Source organism: Artibeus jamaicensis, unplaced genomic scaffold (genome assembly GCF_021234435.1).
Source record: "Artibeus jamaicensis isolate MK-2021 breed Jamaican fruit bat unplaced genomic scaffold, CSHL_Jam_final contig_490, whole genome shotgun sequence".
NCBI classification, from domain to species: domain Eukaryota; kingdom Metazoa; phylum Chordata; class Mammalia; order Chiroptera; family Phyllostomidae; genus Artibeus; species Artibeus jamaicensis.
Window position 1 is genome coordinate 14429535 of NW_026521861.1, and position 23417 is coordinate 14452951.

At 43.4% G+C, this 23417-nt stretch overlaps 1 protein-coding gene across 1 annotated transcript in view; it reads right to left on the minus strand.

Annotated features, from left to right (window-relative positions):
* Positions 1 to 23417, minus strand: part of CACUL1 (CDK2 associated cullin domain 1) — a 48351-nt gene that overhangs the window by 18054 nt on the left and 6880 nt on the right. The window contains exons 2-4 of the mRNA XM_053668448.1: positions 14881 to 15007; positions 13946 to 14048; positions 895 to 990 (exon numbers count right to left, since the gene is read on the minus strand). Coding sequence (XP_053524423.1) covers positions 895 to 990; positions 13946 to 14048; positions 14881 to 15007 — 326 coding nt within the window. The remainder of the gene's footprint in view (positions 1 to 894; positions 991 to 13945; positions 14049 to 14880; positions 15008 to 23417) is intronic.

The window sequence follows — 23417 nt, forward strand, 5'->3', positions numbered from 1 at the left end:
TGAAAAGGAAAACACCTGCTAACGGAGCAACAGTCCACAGCGCTCCCTGTGCTGCTTTTCCACCTACTGTCTCCTGGGGGGGACTGTTCTCTGAAATAACAGATGTGTCACTATTTTTACTGCACCTTTTCAACTGTAGGTATCTTCCCTAAGGTATTTAAATAACAGTCCCCTGCTGATCACAGACATTTCTCACAGTGGTTTTTTTTTCCTAGCAGTTGTTTGGTTTTTCAGTAAAGTACATCTCTGGAGAATAAATAAATCATTTTGAAGACCAGTATAAAACATACAGCCACCTCCATGCTATAGTTTATAGGGTCAGCCTACACACCCCATTCCCCAATCAATACACAAAGAGGAGTTGGGGTAACGATTTCACTGCCCTGGGACAAGTGCCGCCTAACAGGGCCACGTACAACTTTACGCCACGCACAACTTTACGTATTTAAGGGGGAGGGGCCAATCAACAAAGTCAACAGACTACAAATTCCACTCTAGGCACACTTCTCCAAATGAAAGCGATCAGCAGAATGGAAGCAAATTTTATTGTTCTTTTTTATGAAATGACTTTATTGGCATTTATCATACTTCATGTTTTTAGATATGTCTTAATTCTCTTTTCTGAGGACAAAACATCTTTCTTATACATCTTTATTTTCCATATGGCAGAAATAAAATAAATGCTAATTGGGTGATTGCTGATATTAATGCCTGTCTATACAGCAATGTTATTTATGTAATTTTAAAACGGAAAAGGATAAACAATTCTTCCGTGTCAACACTGTCAAATACTCCCCAAATAGGTTACTTTCCATTTCTACTATAATAGATAGTATTAAAAGGCAACAGAACATGCTCTCTGGGCTTCGATCAATAAACCGAGCTCTAACTTACCATATATATGAAAAGAGGCACAATGCTCTGCAACGCTCCCATATATTGTCCAAGAGCTATATTAAATCTTTCAATATAGAGATCTGGAGGGCTGGCCTGTGAGCAAGAACATACACGTGATCATTCTGGGAAACCCGGTTTAAAGACCTGTCGTCACAATCTGAAGTGCAAATGGCTCCACTTACAGGCTCAAAATTCACACAGAGAACTGCTCACTTCTAACTCAGCTTCCACTATTCCATACTTACAGGTTTGGTGTACACCAGGTGCCTGCAAACTGAGTGTTCTTTCCACTTTACGCATGAAACAATTGGGGCTCAGAACATTTAGTCACCTGACTTCGGTTTCACAGCTAATAAATCTTGGTCACTCCAAATCCTCCCGTCTATTCACTCCTCTCTCAGAACCCTAAAACCTTTAGAAAAAGCTCAAATTTCCGATGCAGGGCACACTGTGTGCCTCTCCACATCGCTGTCCCTCTCTTTCTCACATGCAGCCCAGTTGGGTCAACATGGGGAATGGCCAGCAGTTACCGACAAGCACCAGGGTGCTGTCTCAGGCTTCCCTGGCCGTACTCTCCACCGGAATGTCTTCACCACCACCCCAACCAGATTCACCTGGCTGACTTCTGTTTACCCTTCAGTATCTGTCACGTCCTCATAAACATCTGGGCTACATGGCCCTTCAGGGTCACACTTGCTCACTTCTCCCACTGGGTGGTCTCTGTCACTAAGCTCAGGTCCCTGCAGGGCAAGCCCTCAGCCTCCCCTTCCCATCTCCAGTGCTGAGGCATGTCTTCTGAGGACAGTCTTTCTTCAACGCAGACTTGGTGAAATCTAAATCTAACACAGCTTTGTTTAAATCTACATTATTTTACTATTTAACAAGGCTGTACGACATCATGCAATTCATTTAGGCCCCAGAATTTCCATTTCCACACATATAAACCAGGAAAAATACCAATGTGCTATTTCTAAGATGTGCTTAGATTCAAAGAAAATGGTAAGTGCTTTGAAAAATGTCAAATATGATACATGCATTATGCAACTAGTAAGTAAACTTTCTGAACTAACTACCCATTTGCCTAACACTTCATAAAAACCCATTAACGTTATTAAAAGCATTCCTTATCAACTAAAGAAATTGGGGGAAATGGTTCCACATTATGACCAAACTTTACAACTAATGAACAGAAACACATGTGCTATCTTTCTCTAAAGTGCTTCAAAGACTCTAGAAATGATATTTCGGTATTCAAAGAAATAAATTTTAGAAGTATCATATGAAAAAAATTTGAAGAGGTTTTGCATTAAAATAATTTTCCCTTTTCATAAAAGGACACTGTCTATCCCAAAGTTAAAAGTATGAACATTGATTAAAAGGCATACTTAGTAGCAGGCAGAATAAATAAAACTGAATTCCTTAGTTATTCTTTTCAAGAATTCATAAAACTTCAAACGTTATGGGTAATAAAAAGTACTTTTTCTACTAAATCAAGTGTCAGAACATTCAGTTTTTTATTTTCACACTTCATGCAGCACTTACTCAAAACCTTTTAAATGACAGGGCTATAAATTATAACAATCTTCTAAAATAAATCTAATCTCTTTACTAGGACCCTAAAAGAAACTATTTTTAAAAACTAATCAAATTGTTCATCCCTAAAACTTAAATTCAGTAAACTTTGGGCCCCACTCGGGAAATTGCTACCTATTTGATTTCCATCATTTCAACATGAATATATTTGGCTTGGACATTAAGGGAAATTTTTTACCCCTAAAACAAATAAGCTTCATTTTATTTTCACACAAGAAAAGGTTAAGTTGCCAGAAAATTAACTGTTACTCCAAACTTGCTCCAACTTTTCATAATAGACCTTGATTCCCTGAAATTTATTATATGGCTGGGAGGGGAATTTTTAAATTTTTAAAAAAAAAACGACTAATGCATTCACCTGGTTTAAAATCAAATTAGTTCAAAATCATTTAGAGTTTACCTTTCATTCCTTCCTCACTAAACCAATACTTAAGTCATTTATAACCTTCAAAAAAATGTTATGCATATACAAAAAATAAGTATCCCATTTATACCCTTTCTCTGTCACATAAACACTTGTGATCATTTCACATGAACGATCACATGACTGTCAATTTACAGTCACACACTGGCCTGCAACTGACCTAAAAATGTATCTTGGAAAGTGTTTTATTTTGGTGGTTCTCAGACATTTTGACCTCAGGAATCCTTTACACTCTTAAAATAATCAAAGATTCCAAAAGGTTTTTTAAAATATTTTATTTATTTAGAGAGAGGAAGGAAAGGAGAGAGAGAGAGGGAAAGAAACATTAATGTGTGGTTGGCTCTCATGCGCCCCCTGACTGGGGACCTGACCTGCAACCCAGGCATGTGCCCTGACTGAGAATCAAACCAGAGACCCTTTGGTTCGCAGCCCGAGCTCAATCCACTGAGCTACACCAGCCAGGGCAAGAAGGCATACTTTAATAGCCTTTTCAGATAATTGTGAACATTCTTTGAAACTTAACAAGTAGTAGTTTCTTACAGATTAGTTGCAATATAAAATCAGAAACTATCAATGAACTCTTTGCTCTCTAGCAATTAAAACCTACTGGTATACGACTTTGAATGGATCCTTCACACATACATTTTAAAACATCACAAATGGGTCATCTGGAAATACAAACTTACTGAATTATGCAGATCTTCCAAATGTTGACACATTTCACTATATAACATCAAACAAATTTCATTTGCTAATATCACCTATCTAATCACAAGTCTTTTTAGTTGGCACTGAGAATCAATAAAGGTCGTGGTGGTAGACTCAGGTTTTCCATAATTTTAATTTTCACTTCAAACCTCAAATGTTATCATTGGCAACAAACACTGTCAGCTGTTTTCCTTGATCTGACACTCTCGATTCATTTTTCAGAAAATGTCTGTCAAAATACCAAAGTCTAAATAACCATAGCTTATCAGTTAGTCATTCTTTTGAATAAAAAGTGTTCTATGGTGGGGGGGCAGCTAGTTTAGCTCCAAACTTGTATAACCACGCCAGGGCTTTTCTCAGACACACCCCTTGGGCTCGGGTACGCACAGGGTGTTTTAAAGTCTACTCAGAGTCTCCACTGAACACATCAGTACTTCCCGCCGCTTCGACTGGGGCACTCTTCAGTGAAGCAGGCTTCTTGCTGCTTCTGTTTCCTGCTGCAAGTGTGTGGAGTGGAGATTCCGGCAGCTTCACTCACTGTCCCCGCTGTACCATCACAGCAAATTATCAACAGAGTGAAAAGGGCAAATGACATTCTAGCAGTATTAGAAAAACAGTTCTGATCCTGGAGCCCCCCTGAAGGAATTTCAGCAACCCTCAGAGGTCCTCAAAACGTAACTGAAGAATTCTGCTCTTGCCCTGCCTGGTGTGGCTCACTTGGCTGGGCGCTGGCGCGCAAAGCGAGAGGTCGCTGGTTCGGTTCCAACCAGGGCACAGACCAGTGTTGCGGGTTGGGTCAGGGCACAAAGGAGAGCAATAGCATCGATATTTCTCTCTGCCACCAATACTTCTCCCTCCTTCTCCCTCCCTTCCCCTCTCTCTAAGAAGAAATAAACAAAACAAAATAAAATAGAAATACTGGGTTGGCCAAAAAGTCCATTTAGTTTTTTCCATAAAATAAAAGAACATTTTTCGTTTTCACCAATAACTTTATCGATGCGGGTATTCTGAATATGCCGGCTGTGTTGCAGAGGCCACGCGTGCTGCCGAACGTCCCCCGATGCACAGGACAGCCCCACCGGGAAGAACTGTTTGGCCAAAATGTCAACAATGCCAAGAAACTCTGGAAACCACTTCTGACGTGTTCGATCACTCACAGCAGCTTCTCCGTACACTGCACAGATCTCTCTTTGCACTTCGATTGCATTTTTACCTTTCTTGAAATAATAAAGCACAATATGCAAAAAATGTTGTGTATCTTCCATCTTCAATATTAAAATGGCTGCACAAAAATTCACCCATTTTGGTACGTTTTTTAAACAAATGTGTGCTGATATGACAGCTGTCACAATAGAATCTAACAAAACTGTTTTGAATGACGACTAAGGACTAGCAGAAAAACCTAAACGAACTTCTTGGCCAACCCAATACATGCTTGTAAGTTCTGTACAACACTGGAATGTTTCATCAGGATGCATTCTGATTACTTGTTGTTAATCTTTTGTTACCACAAACAATGCTGCAATGGATAACTTCCCACAGATGTCATCTTGTAGACAGTTTTAAAGTAAAATTTTAAAGTTAAAATGGTAGGACTAAATAATCTTATATATCACTAGATAAAAACAAAATAATGTTGGCACCTAGTCTGGAAGACCCAATCTGCGAAACGTCACTCAGTAAATAAACTGTGAGAAATGCCTCAAGGCAAGAGAGGAGGTGCGATCTGCTGTTTGCATGAAGGCTTTAGGGGAGGGGAGGAGAACAAAGCTTGTTATCCTCAACTTCTGAACTAGGTAAGTTTGGTCAGTTACTCTAATTACATGCATATTAATTTTAGAACAGCATGATTTGTTTAAATCATTTTACTACCCGTTAGACAAATATACCATAAGCTGGGCCAGTTCTGCCCAACAGAACTTTCTATGATGATGGAAATGGCCAATACGGTAGCCACTAGCCACGTATGTTCCTGAGCACTTGAAACGTATTTAATAAAACTAGGACCTGAATTTTTATTTCATTTTAATTTTAATAATGACATATGGCTAGAGACTATCAAACTGGACACTGCAGATGTAAAATACAAACAAGTTCCACAATTTCACATTTATATCCCTCTTCCTCTACCTACGCCTGCCCCATTTCCAGCCCACCAAAATGAAATATTAAAAATTAAGAATATGTGTTTTATGTCTACAAAAACATTCTGGTTTTCTTTAAATAATGACTTTCCCATGTGAAAATGAAATAGGAAAGAAAAAAGAGTGAGAAGAACTAATAAACATTACAAGGACATTCTCACATCTATCTTTACAGAAGGAACGCATGTTCACTGAAATTTTTAAAAATTAAAAATGCAGTTACAGAAAAATAAGCACTACCAACATTGGTAAGTAACTGGCATTAACATTTTCTTCTGTTCTTGTGTCTGTGTATTTAATAAATACGGAACTCCTCTACTTTGTATCTGTTTTTATCACTCTGCTATATAGCATCACAGGTCAAATGTATGTCTGTGACATAATAGTAACACCACTGTCCATTCCATCAGTCCCTCTTCATTACATACGGAAACTGGGCTCTCCTCTTTATATTCCCCAGGTTTGCCTGGATACTCCCAATCCAGATCAGCACTTCAGCGGTACAGTCTGTTCAGTGGCTTCAGCACCGACGCCATCTTACATTTAAACGTGAGATAACACCACTTCTTGCGGAAGCGGAAGATCAGCTTCAGGCTCTGTGGTTCTTCCCCAGCCCGGTGAACCTGAGACAATGCTGCTCCCTGAATCACCTGAAGAACTTGTGACACCGACTCCTTGGCCACACTCCAAAGTCCTGACTCAGAAGCTCTCCAGAAGGGTCTGTTTTTAATGAGAACTGCAGGAGATTCTTCAAACAGCTGCCCCAGCAGCTGTTAAGCGTTTAGAACAGTCTACCATTTAGAAACGTCCACCACAGACCACTTCAAAGGCAAGAGGGCTCAATGGGAAGAAGCTAGAGGATTCGAGAAAAAGTTGAGCAGCAATTACCATGCGACACGAGGCATGTGCTGCCTGACAAGTGACAATTCAGCTGCCAACTCTACTGAAATCGGTAGAAATATGATGCACCAACACTTTAACATTAGTATTGACTATCGGTGAACTTTCCCTTTAAATTTAGTAATTTCTTGACTGTTACTAACTTCAGTAATTGTAAAGTTATTAAAATGGAACAGTGAAGTTCCCCCTCCACTAAGAATGCAGAAATTCATGAAAGAACATCAGTCCCGCACCTATAACTTTAAAAAGTGGCTGGTTAACCTACATAATCTATTTTTTGAGCCTATCAGAGACCTGAGGTCTTGTTATTTTACATACACAATGTCCAACTAGATGAAGTGAATTCCAGAGAGTGACAAGCTCCCCCAAGGAAACAAAGGACACACGAACGGCTTCTCCTTTGGGGAGGGCACCCACAAAAGCTGGTAAGAAAACCATGTTGTAATGAATCCTTAAAGGCCGAGTATGAAGGAACAGCACAGAATTCCTGACACCTCGCCCAAGGGCAGTGCCCGCCGGTCCCTGCTCTTTTCCAGACTCCCACTGGGTCTTTGAGAGAAGAGTGACAGCAGCGAAAGGGGTGTGACAAGGTCTGAAGATGAGGCGGGAGCCCCTGAAGACCAGCGTGCTCTGTGCACTCCAGGAGGGAGAGGGTGGCGATCAGCTGCCAATGGAAGCCATGAACAAAAGCGGCCTAAACACGGGACCCTACTCAGGTACAAAGCAAAAGTCATCTGCTGAAGGTAAGAAGTAAGAGACCCACCCACACCCTGGTGACCCTTCTGTGAAGTGATACAAAACCTGCAAAACCTCTACCGCTGCTGTGAACCCTCCAGCCCACTTGTCCCCAGCAAAGGTCAGTTACTACCTGAGCGGGTAGAAAATCTGCTCACGCCCAGGTTCTGTCGCAAACCAAGAGTACACCGCTGCTGAGGGCAGTGCGGGAAGCCTGCTCACTCCCAGGCTGTTTAAGTTGGACACGAGACTGCCACAGGGTACAGGGGACAAGAGGGCAGGTGGGGGGGACAGCAGGAAACCCTCCTGGGCTCTGGATGAGGGACAACAAACACATCCTGCAGGCCAAACCTGGCCCACCACAGGTTTTCATGAATATGCATTAACTGCAACAGGCAAGCCCATCGCTTACAAATTGTCTCTGGCTGCTTTCATCTGCAACAGCTGAGCTGAAGAAGCTGCACCGGAGACCATGAGACCCCACCATGAGACCCCACGAGGATATTTACTCTCTGACTCCTGGTGAAAGTAGTTTACCAACCCCTGCTCTAGACCTTGAACTGAGGAGGAGAAGGCTATTTGCAAATGGGGTTGGGAAGTGGGGCATCGGAACGCTGACAAGGCCTCCTCCCCGGCCTCAAACTCACAGAGCATTCCTATGGCTGAGGCAGGAGAACCGAGCCAAACAGAACCACAGGATCTGCCCCCCACCTCCCACGCCTTGCACCACCTAACAAGTAGCCACCCAGCCATCATCCACTCAGGTGACGAGTGTACGGAAGGCCCCGAGGGGAAGCAGAGCCCGCTGAGAGCTGAGGAGAGAACGGGAGGAGCGGAAAACGTCCTCCTGACTCACCCCCAGAACCGGGGTCCTCGGTCCGCTACTGGGGCTGCAGTAACAAAAAACCCCGCAGTCACCGTGAAACTCAAACCCGGCTCAACCCGTACAGATGAGAGCTACTCAGCCCTTCGCACGGGCAGCCTGATGGGAGAGAGGCATAAGACCCATTTCTAGGCATAAGCATTGTTTATGCCCGTCTCCACTGCTGTGTTTATGCACAACGTTCAGCATTTAACCAAAAATTAAGAAACAATAAAAAAAATCAAGAAAACATAACCCATTGTCATGAGTTAAAGAGTCAGCCCAGGCTGGTGTGGCTCAGTGGATTGAGGCCTGCAAACTAGACATAGCAGGTTGGCTTCCCAGGCAGGACACCTGCTGGGGTTGCAACCCACCCCAGTCCCCAGCGTGGGGGTGGGGGAGGGGTGAGAGGACTGATCTGTTTCTCTCCCTCTCCTCCTCCCTCAAAAAATAAATAAGATACTTTAAAAAGAGAGTTAACAGTCCCAGATGCAAAGATGCCCACGAACAGTGACTGTCACACAGACTTTAAAATGACTACAGTTAATTCACATAAAGACCTAGTAGGGAAGGCGGATGACATGCACACAAAGATGTGGAATTTCCACAGACAAATGGGAAGTTTTTTTTAAGTCAAATGGAAATGCTAAAAATTCTCAGATTTTGATTTAAATCTTTTAATATTTATTCCTATATTACCAGGTATGATTTTGGCATTTTGGACACCATACAAATGGACCTGATGTTCTCTCAAGGATCCTTAATATTATTTTCTGAATCAAACTAGAAATTCCTTTTTAAAAAATCTGCCTCTACACAACCAACTTTAGCAAAAAGAAACAGTGTGTAATACGCTTTTAGTCTAACTAGCTTATTCCATGACCTTCCAGAGCAGTCTCCACACCGCCAGCAGCCAGCGGGGTCACGGCTCCAGGAGCAGCGTCAGTCCCACCTGAGGCTGACGAAGGGGCTCCCTGGAAAGGGAGCTCCCCAAACAGCTCTGACACTGTGCTCTCGGTCCTGCTGCAGAGGTAGTGTTTCCACTGCAGACCATCCAAAACCGGTAAGTTACACAGAAGGGAAATGAACTGCAGGAGCCTTGAGCTGTCATTAACACATTAGACGCTCCTATTATAAATCGTAACAATGAGTTTCTCATCACAAGTAGCAATAAAGTGAGTGTGAGCCCAGAAGACATTTCTCTTAGGGGTATTAACTCCCAAAGTTAACTGCTACTATTATGACTATTACTACTACAGTACAGACATTTCTTCCTCATTGATTTCTAAAATAAGACTTTCCTCAGTGTCTTAAACAGTAACCTGCATGGGAAGTCTGACCTCTGTGTTCCTGGATTCCTTCAGTTTATCCACATAACAAGATAAATCTGGGTTCTAATCCCAGGGTCTTCAACCGACTAGCCAGGTGACACGGAGCAGTCACAAGAGACCCACAGATTAGTACTTAACACAGAAAATATCCCGAGGTCAGGACTAGGATGACCTCGCACTTTCCCATGCACCTCATCTCTCAAACGCTTGGCAAAAACTACCACTTAACCCTATGTGCTTATTTTTTTTCCTTTTTTAAAAATATATTTTATTGATTATGCCATTACAGTTGTCCTATTCCCTTCATTCCCCTCCACCCGGCACACCCCTCCCCCACCATTCCCCCCTTTAGTTTATGACCATGTGTCTCAAGTTCTTTAGATTCTACATTTCCCCTACTACTCTTGCCCTCCCCCCTATTTTCTACCTACTGTCTATGCTACTTATTTTCCGTACCTTCTCCCCCCTTCTCCTTCTCCCACTCCCCTGTTGCTAACCCTCCATGTAATCTTCATTTCTATGGTTTGCTCCTGATCTAGCTGTCCTCTTAGTTTGCTTTTGTTTTAGGTGTGGTTCTTAATAACTGTGAGTTTGCTGTCCTTTCACTGTTCATATGTGCTTATTTTTTAAAGTAAACTGTTCCCTTACTTTTTCCAATGTAAGGACGTAACTGTCTCAAAACAAAGTTTATTTTAAAAGAGTGCAACTCCTAACCGTACTGTGTGCACTGTGGCAATAAACTACTGCAAATAACTGTTCTTTACTTAAGTGATTTGACTCTCCTGCTCACCACCAACTCCACCTTCTGAGTTCCGGAAGCTGTCTGAACTGAGTAAGTAAGACGGTTCTAGTAACCTCAGCTGTAAAACTAAACATCAGCGGTGGGTACTTTCTGAGAGCTCGCTCTGGGACCCGGCAGCATGGTAAGCGTGGTGGGGAGAAAACACCGTCCTGCCTTCGCGGACGACAGTGAACACGCAGGGCACCTCACTGGCAAATGCTCCAAGCCAAGAACAACTCTGCTACAGCAACTGCTTTAAATTCTAGCATGGATTAAAAAACATCTCCAAGTAACTTATTAAAGAACATTTTGGTAGAATACACATGTGGAGAGTTACTTACCAGCTGGCAATAATATTTATTTTACTTGAAATATATGTAAAAGGGGTAACAGGCAACTTATTATCTAGAATCTCCCTCACTCTAACAAGGAGTAAATACCGTATTTGGGGGAATGAAAGCTTTCTTTTTTAATACTGTGTGGTTCAACAGGTATAGATACAATAAAAACAGAAACTTCCGAACGACCAGGTAACAAGACATGGTGAGTCATGCTGCCACCCACCGGACAAAACACAAATAGCACAGCAGCCCCTGCTCTGACTTTAAACCACAAGAGAACCCGGCTCAGTCTGTTGGCAATTGAGCAGTGTCTCTGAAAAATGAGTCAAAGTTAAGTAACGTTAACCGATGATGGTTTATTTTCTATTAATTCCCATTATGACCTGGTTTTAGAGTCAAACTACATTTAACTCAAGATGTGTGCAGCTCAGAAGACATCAAAATACTTTAATAAACATCGCACCATCTTCCTTTCCCCCGTCTTTGCAGTCTTCTCTGAACCCTGAACTCAGGTGGTATCACTGGTGCTCCTCCTAACACTTCAATGTTGCTGTCCTGTCCAGGAACCAAATCTGGTCAAACACTGTTCACTGGAGGCAATACACAGTGTTAAGTTCCAAACCAATGTCAAAGGAAGTTTACTAATGGTTTCCTACTTGGTAAAAGTAAAAATATACTCTCAACCTAACAAAATGAATTAACATATACAATGAATTTATCAACACTACTTAGGGAGACAATGTCTCACAACTTCTCCAGTGAATTCCAAATTCACACATACCACAAAAATAATCAAAATGTGGAAGTGTCACTTAAGGCAGTTTTAAGAGTAAAGGACGTTAGTTATGTTCAACAAATTCATTTACCCAAAGTGGTGGGTGGTAGGGGCAAAACAAGATGGTCTAACCACCATCAATTCAAACACCTGTTGTGCTAAACTAAGGACTATAGTAGCAATACAAATAAAGTGATACAGAAGCAAAGAAGAGAAAGTGATGAACTGAGCCTATGGGGAATGATGAAGCTAAATGCTGGGCAAACCCTCACGGGCAGGTAGAACGCCCCCTCTACGGAAAGGGAAGAAAGGACAGAGCAGTGGCAAGAGAAACCAAAAGAGAGAGAACACAGGCAGATGAAAAGGCAGCACAGGTTAGGGTCTTGACTTGCTACACATTCAACCTCTATATGTCTTTTTATTGGAGCATGTGATCCATTTGCATTTAAAGCAATTGTTGATAGATATGCATTCATTACCATTTTATTATACACATTTTTTATCTTTTTTCTCTTTCTTAAAAAAAGACCCTTTCATGTTTCTTGTCACACACAGTTTTGGTGGTGATGAACTCCTTTAGCTTTTTCTTGGCTGGGAAGCTCCTTCGATTCCAAATGACAGCCTTGCTGGGTAGAGTAACCTTGGCTGCAGTCCTTGTTTTTCATCACTTTGAGTGTTTCTTGTCAGTCCCCTCTGGCCTGCAAAGTTTCTGTGAAAAAATCATCTGACAGTCTTATGGGAACTCCCTTGCATATAACTGCTTTTTCTCTTGCTGTTTTCAAGATTCTCTTTGTCTTTACTCTTGGCATTTTATTCGTGGTGTGTCTTGGTGTGGTCCTCTTTGGGTTCACCTTGGTTAGGACTCCCTGAGCTTCCCAAACGTGTTCAGAGATGGGGAAGGAGACCACACACACTCCACAACAAGGATTTCAAGGCTCTTTACACTCTGAACTGAGTGAGACAGTGTTTTGCTTTTTAAATGTATACATTTAAGAGACTCACTTCAGGTCAAAAGGTACATACAGACTGAAAGTAAATAATGGAAAAAGATATTTTATAAAAAATGGGAACAAACAAAAACCTAAGATAGCAATACCTACAGGCTAAACACAAAATAAACAAGCAGAACAGAGACTCACAGATACAGAGGACATTTTGACAACTGCCACATGTGAGGGGAGTTGGGGGTATGGGTGAAGAAGTGAGGGGATTAGAAGCACAAACTGGTAGTTGCAGGATAGTCATGGGAATGTGAAGTACAGCACCAGAAATGCAGTCAATGAGATCGTAATAACTAAGTATCATAATAATATCATAATGACTAAGTAGGTGTCAGAGGGGTACAAGATATATCAGGTGATCACTTTTAAGTTATATAATGTCTAATCACTGGGGTGTACACCTGAAACTAACATAATACTGTATGTCAACTATAATTTAAAATACAAAATTATTTAAAATTAAAAAAAGGATTAGTAAGTAAAACGCTCAGAGCCATACTGCACAGGTCTTGGGTCTCATCTACAATTTGTGCGCAACGCCTCGGCACCAAACACAGTTAAATGAGTAAAGACTGTGTCAGTGGCAAAAAGATGAAGGAAACATTTTACACTAACAAGAGGAAAAGTGTATTATTTGGCTACAATAAATAATAGTCTACTTAGTGCAGCAACAGTTCAGAGTGAGACGGACTAAGGAACCTCGGCGCGCAGTAATGAGGAACGATGTCCAAGCCCCCAACACTCCCAGCGCTCCCCAGAAACGGGCTATCTCGGAACTGCCGGGCCCGCCCCAGCTGCGGACCCTGGCGGTCTACTGCAGAGGGACTCTTCTGTTCGCTGCTGCTCCACACCAGAACTCAAACGTGACCCGGCCCTGGCGTAAAAACAGCACCTGACCTCCAAGCACTGGGAACTACACGGGGGCAGAGAGGGGCGCTGCGAGGATCGAGAGGCCACGTGTTCCCCTGAACATTTTCTCCACCTTCCCCGGGACGGTACCGCCAGGACGATGCTCACCTGCAGAGGGCTTACCAATAAAATGCCGACTCCGGTTGTCTGCATTAGCGACTTTTAGGACCTGGTACATGAACTGCTCTTCAAAGATAATTTTTTAAAAGTCCCGGGAAAAAAATGAACATATACATGCTTATATTACAAATGCCACCAAATACTAAAGTTAACAGAAAAAAATGAGGTTTTAAATAAAAGAAATATTCACACGGTAATAAATGAATCAGTTAAGGTCTGAAATATAGGCAATATGAAAATTTCCACAATTTATGTCAAAATTTTTAAATAATCTATTATAACGATGAGCTGATTCGGTCACTATCCATCTAGAAAATGTTTGTAAATTTGTATCACACTCAAATTAACAAGCTTCCGAAGATACGCCACACAGGCCAGTTTCCGAAAAGCCCAGGGAAGCGGAAGGCGCCACTCGGCTGTGTACCTGCAGCTCCTTCGAGACCCTCTCTAAGTGCTCGGTGATCTTCTTGATCAGATCGCTGTACATCTGCTCCGAGTGCTGCTGGCACACACATTTATACACGCAACTGTGGGAGGAGAACACAGAGAAACCAAGTTAGTGATGGAGCCCTTAACTCAGCCTACAGTTAAAGCATCCACAGCCACTGGTCAAATAATCCACTCGGGCCTAAAAACAGTGACCGATCACAACTTCAAGTAAAAATTTACCCCGCCCCAACCCGTGTTCCGATGAGAGAAGCGTCACCAGCAGCAACAAACAGCCCTTCTGAGTGCTCCATTGCACATTTCGTCAGCACTGAACAACCTGAGAGGCGGTGGCAACTCCTACAAAACCACCCCCTCTCTCGCTGTAACGATGTCAAAACAAGGAAGAGGGGGTGATCCCAGGGAAAGTTTCTAACTCCCCCACATACATGTGCAATGTAACCTCTCTGTGCATCTCGTGCGGAACAACTCGGGTGGCACTTCCTCCTCCTGTGACTGGGCTCCTCTCACCCCCACCCCAGGTCCCCACCAGTCTGCTGCTTCCACTTACCAGGAGCTGGGAGACCAAACCACCAGAGGCAGAACTGTGTGTCAATGAACATCAACAGATGAGTGAGGGGCCCCCCCACCGGGAGACTAAACACGCCCACTTTTGCTGACCACCGTTGATTCTGCATCACGTATGGCAGAAGGGAAGGCTGAAGCGGAAGAAGTCCAGTCCAGTGGGATTGACTCTACCCCGATTTGGACACCAATTCTGAAGCAGAAAGTGTAAGCCGAGCTTCCAGCCCACAAGTGTGTGACACATCAACAGCTCCTGTATTACACACCGCACGCCGACACGCTGCCATAATTCACACCGCCACGAACCCGACACACCCCTCAACCCCAGCAAATGGGACCCACACCCACCTGTATATCTGTTCATAGGAGATGGGGATATAGTCTCCAGGGCTCTGGGTCAATAGCTGATCTATGGCACCATCCAATTTTGGCCAGTATGTGCTCTTATAGTCTTCAATAGTTATAACATTCATCACTAAAAGTCAAAAGCAAGATAAATATTACTACTGTTACATGTAAACAAAAACTACAGCAATTCTGCACCGTCAAATTCCTTTTTGATTTCACACTGATAGTCCACCACCGAAATACAACTCAATTACTAACCCACCTCCAACTTAAAAAAGAAAAAGCAGCAACCTGGGTCAGGGGTTTTAAGCAGCCACTAATTTGATTTTAAAAGGAATTTCTATGAGTCTGTCCAGCTTTGAAAGTAACAACAAAACAAGCAAATATCACTGGCTTTCCCCTCCTGCTTTCTGCAAGCGTCCGCTGTCAGGGGAGCTTCTCGAACACGCTTGCCAACGATGTACAAAGATGGCCTCACTGAACCACGATAAGGTTCTGGGACACCTGGGGAAGATCTACCCGAGCACATGACTCTGCAAATTGAAGTCCAAAGACTGTAGCAAGCAAAGAAGTTGCTAGAGACCTGCAGAGACTCGTTGAACCACTAGTAACCCCCAGGCATTATTACTACAGCTCTGACTGCGGCTCTAGCTCTTTATCTTACACTTCGGAAAAGCCCGACAGGAGGGAGAGGGGGTGAAAAAACAAAGTTGATGAATGTTGATGAACTGCAGCCTTGCATGGCAGGAAGGCTTACCTCATTCCCACTGGCTGGCTCATTCCTGGCCTCCGGGTTTAATAAAGCATTCGTAACAGCTGCTCCTAACAACTATGAAATCCAGGGGTGACAACTATTTCACAACAATGAAATGAAGCTGATGTTAAAAAGAACTACCCAAAGCACCTAAAACACCACATGTCCTATGAACCTCCACTTCCCCACGAGAGCAGACCTAACAACTACTAGATTCAGGATTTTCCTTCACCAGACACTGCGGAACAGACGGCTGTCCCCCCTCCCCCCAAGAGTTCATGGCTAACTACTGGCAGAGGCACCAGGTAAAACATAGCCTTTACCAGGAATCTTTCTATCACACTGACGATTTCCAAATCTTAGTCACTTGGGTTCAAGATGTTTCTCATCTCTATGTACCGCCTATATCAGTTTTTGTTGAATATTTTTTTCAATCAATCTAGGGTTTTTTTTGTTTAAGTTTACTTTGAAGGACACAAGAAATTAACTAGTGATTCATACAACATGAAATAATCTTTAACGCATTCTGCCAAGTGAAAGAATCAGACCCAAAAGGCTGCATGTTGTAAGATTCTCACTTACACGAAAGGCAGAACTAACAGAGGAAGACAGGTCAGCAGTTGCCAGGGGCTGGGAGGTGGGGCGGTCTGTCTACAAAGGGGTGATATGGGGAAATTTTTAGGACAATGTACTGTTTTGTGTGGACACACCACCCCATTTGTCAAAACCAAGACTTACACCATAAATTTACTGTATGAAAATTTAAAAAAAAAATCAACCAGGATGCAGTGGTGAAGGTGAAACACAAACTGTGATGAGTCTAATCTACAAACGAGTCTCACAACCTGAACTGAAAGGAAGAACTGCTGGGTGCACACAAGGCGAAAAACAAGAAGAACTGTACCTGGGTGAGCTCACACGTGGGCGTGCACACATGCACGTGCACACGGTGGACAGAGGCCAAACTGCAGGGCCTTGCGGAACACTGTGACAACTCTGGCTTTACACTGAGTCAAGGGGAGGCTGTGAGGGGACAGAGGACCTGATCTGACTCCGGTTTTGGATGGATCATTCCAGGGGCTGAGTCAGGAGTAACTGAAGTTAGGAGGCCCTGATGTGATGGATGGGGGTGGGGCCAGACAGTGGCAGTGTAAGCTGGGAAGAGCCAATGAGATTTGCTGATGGCGTGACTGTGGGATGTGAAAGAATGGTCAAGGATGACTCCAATGTTTTTGGCCTGAGCACCAGGATGGGGTTACTGTTTATTAAAATGATGAGGATACGGGAGACGTTTAGCATGTCTGAGAGGGTTGCAGACAAGGGGGGCCCCCCCAAAACCTGGAACTGTCTTCTGGAGGGTGGCCCCATGTGGTACAGACTCCCCCACTAGGTGAGTGCTCTAGGAACCCACCTGCATCAGTGTAACCAGCTGGTGCTGTTGTAAGAGGCTGCATTCAGCTTCAGTGAATTTTTTAGGACCCTTTCAACGCATCCGCCCATTTCATCATGGGCGATTCTGAGGCACACCTGCCCACACCGCCCTGAGTGTTCAGCAGTTTTGACCATAAACTGCGTGACCCCTGGCTCCACCTTCCCTATTCACCAGTTCAACCACCAAGTGACTTTTTTTTGTTTCCCCTGGATGAAAAATATCTTCGAAGGGAAATGTTTTGCCAACGTGGAAGAGGTGAAACAAAAAATGGAGAAACACTAAAAGGCATCAAAATTGACAAGTTCATAAACTGGAGCGGTGGAAACACATTTCGAGAGGTGTACTGCACCAGATGGAGAGTACTCTGAAGTGACTGAAGTTTAAATATGTAAAGATGAATATACAATATTTATAATAAATTTGGGGTTTTTCTGGTTCCCCCCTAGACACTGTGGACACAAAGGCCACTGTCAAGGCCTCCCATTATTTGCCTGTGTTCGCTCTGGCACCAGTGTTGCTCCGCCTGAAGAACGACACCTCCAAGACCCACCTAAGTGCCGACTAATGGGAAATTCGGTGCAGGCACCCCAGCACCTCCTTTGCTGTCCGGTGGGGTGCATGAGCCACACGACTCCCTGAGTTCCTCACGGGGATTCGGCTTCCACTGCTCACAGCAGTGACTTCCTTACTGGCCTCCTCACCTTTCCCATCTTCCTCATGTCCCCACTCCCCAACAGGTGCTTCCTAGATTCGCCCCCTTGCGCTTAAAACAACTCGCACTTTAAAAAAAAAGGAAAAGAAATCTATTAAAAATGGAAAAGCGGTGTCATCTGCCACCAAAGAAGAGGCAACGCAGGAATCGACGTACAAAGCTATTAAAGTGTAGCTGTGTGCCCTGCGCAGAGGCTCGGAGCCCGAGGCCAGCATCCCTGTGAGAGGGAGCCCGGCAGGCGCTGGGAGCTCTAGACGTTAGCTCCAAAACACTAGCTTTCTGCTTTCAGAGGGCTCAAAGAAAATTAAAAAATACAAAACCTAAACGACAAAACCACTTCTCCCACTGTGTCATTCTAGGTTACCGAAGCCCCTAATTGGCGACCCCCTAAACCACACCTAACCCCTGCTCTACACTAAAAGTTGAGGCTTAAGTGACATGCTCAGCAAGAAAACTTCAAGCCCCCAAAAGACAAGAGTTAACATACCAATCCCATGGACACCTCAACTGCTTAGTTCAACAAATTACCCCTGGAGGGGGGGGGACACTTCTACTTCTCAGGCACAGGCTTCCCCCGTCAGCAAACCCCCAAACCGAAGATATAGAGGAGGAAAAAGACCCTGAAATGTAAAACCCTGCAGCCCCGAATACAGCATGGCGCCCCACGACAGAGACAGTGACCACTGGTGCCTCTCAGGTGTCTTTCACTCGCCACTTTTCCGACACTCTGGTTTTCGTGGCAAAGTTCTTCTCCAAACCCCTTCTCCCCACCAGAAAGCTACCTTCCTTCCGAACTGACTCCTGAAGAACAGTGTAACGGCATTACGAAACAAATGGCAGAGCCACGTTCAGCAGGCTAAATCCTGTCTTCTGCACAATGGCTCTTTAGATTAAATATAATTAACGACAACTAGGTAACGGGACGGAAGACACAGCCCTGGCTGTTCTCTTCACTGTGGCTGGCCAATGGGATGTAAGAGAAAAACTGTGACGTCTGCAGCCACAGTGCGCCCACCTACCAGCAGCAACCTCGTGTGCCTGGGCGGCAGAAACATGCCTGCCTGGCAGAACGTTCTGCTTCCTCACACACGAGGGGATGACTGGAATCTTCCCAGGAGCAGATAGAGAGAAGCCGAGGACCGAACACAGAGCCAACACAAGGGCATTTTTTTAAAAAGCCTGCCTTTGGGATAAAGAAAAGGACTGGTCGGAGTGGAAGGGGAGGATCAGAATCAGAACAAGGTATGTGAGTGTAAGAAGTAAATGAGATTTTTTTAATCTTTACTTAGAAAGCAAAAAAGAAAATCCCAGTTATTTATTTTTCTCAAAAGTAAAATAACTTGATACTAGCAAAGGAGATAGTATTACTTACTTGCTCCTAAAAGAACTGCCCATATTTTTTTAAAGCAAAAGTCAAATGTTTATTCAAATACTATATCCTATTCCTTACTAGGAGACAAAAAAATAAACAAAAAGTAAGAAAACATCCTGTATCACCTACTCGGGTATATTCTGATTTTCCATTAGAAGAGAGTACCAGTGTTAATCCTAATGAAGCTCATCTGCTTCACAAGTAGGCGAAAACCTTTTAAAAAGTTGCACGCTTCAGGTGTCTCTTTTACTGCTTAGAAATCCACACATCTCCCAATTTGAGAAAATGTGATAGAATAGTAGAACTTTCATTCACCACCACTATCTCAAAAAACGGAAATCTAACTGCGGTGGCCTACCTGCAACAGTGCAACTCACATTCTTTAGAACAGTTAATGTACAACTGTTACAATCACGATGTCACACCTCAGCCTGAGAATAGTTTCTAAGAGTACGATGTTATGACAGCGCGTATATGAAAAGGTCAATGGCTATCGAGATGTCCATTAGGGCTCCAACTCCGACTACTCCAAAACTGCACAACATTTAAATAAAAAGTATCTGTTCAATCGAGATTACATAGGTGTAAGCCACGCTAACTGCAGGTCTGCCATAGTTTTAAAATTCTGTAATTTCCTGCAAAGTATAAAAACACATTAGTCTTTCCGCGGCACGAAGACCAGGGAAGTCTGGACCAGCAGCCTAAGGCAGTGTGCCAAGGTGGAAACACCGGTAGGGGCGCTACTCTGGGTGCCCTGCGGGCCTCTGAGAAATTCAGGAGTTGAGGACAGGACATAGGAATGTGGGCTAGAGGCCAGGGCGGGCGGGGGTGGGCGGGGGGGGGGGGGTGAGAGGTGAGGACTGGATGGAAGACTAAACAGCAAAAATGAGAAGCGTTATTCTGCCCAAAGACTGAAAGACAAAAGCTTAGGACTCTAAGACAGCTTCACGGTAGGTGGAGGTGGGTGGGTGGGTGTGTGTGTGGGTGTGTGTGTGTAGCACAGGGCTCATGTGTTTTAAGTAAAAGTCAACAGTCACTATCAGAAATGCTCAAATATCTAATCCTGCTCTTCTCTTTAATTCTCGAATGCCATCAGCCATGAGACATGTACTTTTTTCCCCGCTCCACCTACCCACTCCTATCATTCTCCCTTCAACTGGAAGACCCCTCCCGGTGAAACTGCGGTCCCAGAGAAAAGACATCCCCACACTAATACTCAGCACCTCCTCTGCAAAACAGCAGCTCTGCCTCCGACGAGCCTGAGAAGAGCCTCCACTTCCACCTGGAAAGGCCCCTGCACACACAGAACTGCCAACCGGCCCTTTTCACTTTCAAGTATGAAGAGAGAGCTCAAGATCAGCAAGACTGCGGAGCCTCAGACTGAGAGATCAAAACAGACAAAAACTGATAACATAAAGACAGAGACAATTAAGAAAAGAAAAGAAAACTTTTTAAAAACCCTGTTGTTACTATATCCTCAGAGAGGTATGAGAAAATTTTAAATTAATTAAAATTAAAAAATTGCCCTGTTAAAAGCAGTCCAAATGCTCTTAAGATTAAAACTAACTAGTCATTTGTAAAAATCCAACAGAAGGAAGATTAAAAAAAAAAAACCTCCCCCAGAACAGGGTAAAAACTAGTTAACAGGCTTGGAGAATCAAAACAGAAAATTCAACATTTGACTAACAACAATTCCAGAGAAAAGGGAAAATTGAGAAAATGTAGTAAAAGGAGAAAGATATCGACACACATTAAAAATCCCAAAAATGTTCAAGGAAAAAAAGTCACATACAAAAGAACAGAAGTCAAAACGGCACCTGAATTCTCCATCCTAATACTGCTCACTTAAAGTGGATAAAGCAACACTTCAAAAAGTCCAGGAAGACAAGTTTTCAGTGACGATTTTTATACCCCAACTGTCAATTAAGTGTGAAAGCAGCATTTTTATGTATGCAAACTATTATCCACACACATTTCCTCAGGAGGCTCCTAGAAGGCATGTTCTAAACACACACACACACACACACACACACACACACACACACGGAACACACCCACAAAAAGGAAGACATGGGTGAGTGCCTGGGACGGCCCTGCGTGGCAGCTGTGCAGAGAGACCCTAAGGGATCAATAGGGGCAGGAAGACGAACGGCTTCGTGAGCAGACAAAAAGCAAATGCTGGTTGGCCAAGCACTGTAAAAACACCAGTGACAGGTACACAGTGAAGCTGCCGCAAACTTTTTAAGTTTAACAAAAATGATGCAAGAATAAACATAACAAAGTTCTTCCCATGTAAAAGAAAATGTAAGCTGAGTATACTCCTGGCCCTTGAGCAAATATGTGCATAGCCATAATGTAAACATGGTTTATTGAATGAAGCAGAAACTGTGGTTTAAGAGAACTGAAGAGATCAGGTGTGTAGAGGGAGAAGAAAACTAAATTCTCACCTTAGTGGGAAGTCGACAGGCAACATAAAAGTGAAAAATTAAGCAATAACAATATTAACAGATTGAAATACATGGATAAATTTCAAAAGAAACAGCTAAATGCAGTAAAAGTATTGACTCTGGGTAACAGCCCAGCAATGGGAAAGGGGAGGGAACCACTGATTTTAGTTGTATGTCTTTTCACAGTTTGGGTTCCTAAATTACGAAATCTGTATTTTAGTAAGAGTAAAGTTTTAGTTTAAAGCCAGAGTTTGCTGAACCTTAAATCCTCAGAAATGAAGATATAAATTTAGTGAAATTAAATTTTCATCGCAGTATTTCCAACATTCTAAGGCACCGGAATGAGAAAGCTTCAAATGACCGATTACCTACGAGACCCCTCGCCCTGAACAGTCCGCAGACACCTTTTAAAAGAGACGCGCACATATACCTGTACCCCTCCCAAATCCAGGTCAAAGGCCAAGGCAGCTCCCAGTCACCCAAACCAGCAGTCCTGGGACCTTCATCCTCCCCACTTGACCCCCAAATTTTTTAGAATCCAGTCCCCAAAAGTTCCAAAATCAGAAACAACCTCTCTTGCAATGCTGTATTTTGCTCAAGCCTTCATCTCTCGTTGAGACTATAATTACCACCCCATAACCAGTCCTCAGCCCTCCATTATCTTTCCTTTCTCCTCTGCACTGACACAGTAACACAAATTTCCCCAAGCTGACTCCCTGCACACCCCTCAGTGGCTCCTGCCGAAGAAAACCCCACCTCTAACGAGGAGCGAGCTCACGCTGCTCTCTAGATGCTTCCCCCTCCTCCTCGGGGTGAACCGCACCACTCCCCTGCGCCTCACACCCTATGTTCCAGCATTAACTCCAAGGCTACATCTTCAGCACAGCCTGCCTCTGCAAGAAGTCTCGAGTCACCTTCGATTCTCCTGACAAGCGTCTACTCGCTTGTGAAAGGCTGTTTCCTCCTCACTACCCGGAACGTACATAACTTGACCACTTAATCTTAATTATCTGTCCATCACCTCGCACCCTACTAAACTGTGTTTCATTCATCACCAGAGGCTAAGTTTATTACCTTGACATACAGAGTAAGTATTTGCCGAATAAAACACCATTCAGATGTCTAGTCAGCACACCTGCAACTGCAAAGCACAGGTCTCTGCAGCTCCATCCACATAGGTTAATAACCGAATGTCCACAAAAGAAGAAAACTGAAAGGCCAGCTTGCCTGCCAACACATATAACAATAATTTTTGCCCTGGCTGGGTGGCTCATTTGATTGGAGCGTCATCCTACACACCAAAAGGCTACAGGTTCGATTCCTGGTCAGAGCACATACCTAGGCTGTGGGTTCAATCCCTGGTTAGGTTGCATATGGGAGGCAACCAATAGATCTTTCTCTCCCTCTCTCTAAAATCAATAAACATATCCTTGGGTGAGGATTAAAAAAAGTCAGGAAGCTGGTTTTGGTCACCCCATCATGCTGGTGTTCAAGGTAATAATAATACCGCTACCATGAGACAACACAACACTAAGAGTATACAGCAGCCAAGTGTCATTTACATGATCACTCATGGGCACCTGAAATCAAGTTCTTCTTGAAGAAAAAAATCTGGTAGGCTGCTTTGGCTGTTATGATGGAAATGAGAAATACAAGGACCACAGAGTGGGCTGTCTGATTCGGACAACAGATGAAAGCTTTGAGCTTTAATTGTTAGCTTAATGACCAAAAAGCATCCATGACTACCATAAAATAACCTCTTCATTTTTAGAGGCACAGGGTTGAGAAAGCCAATAGCACATGTAAAAAGGAAATACAAA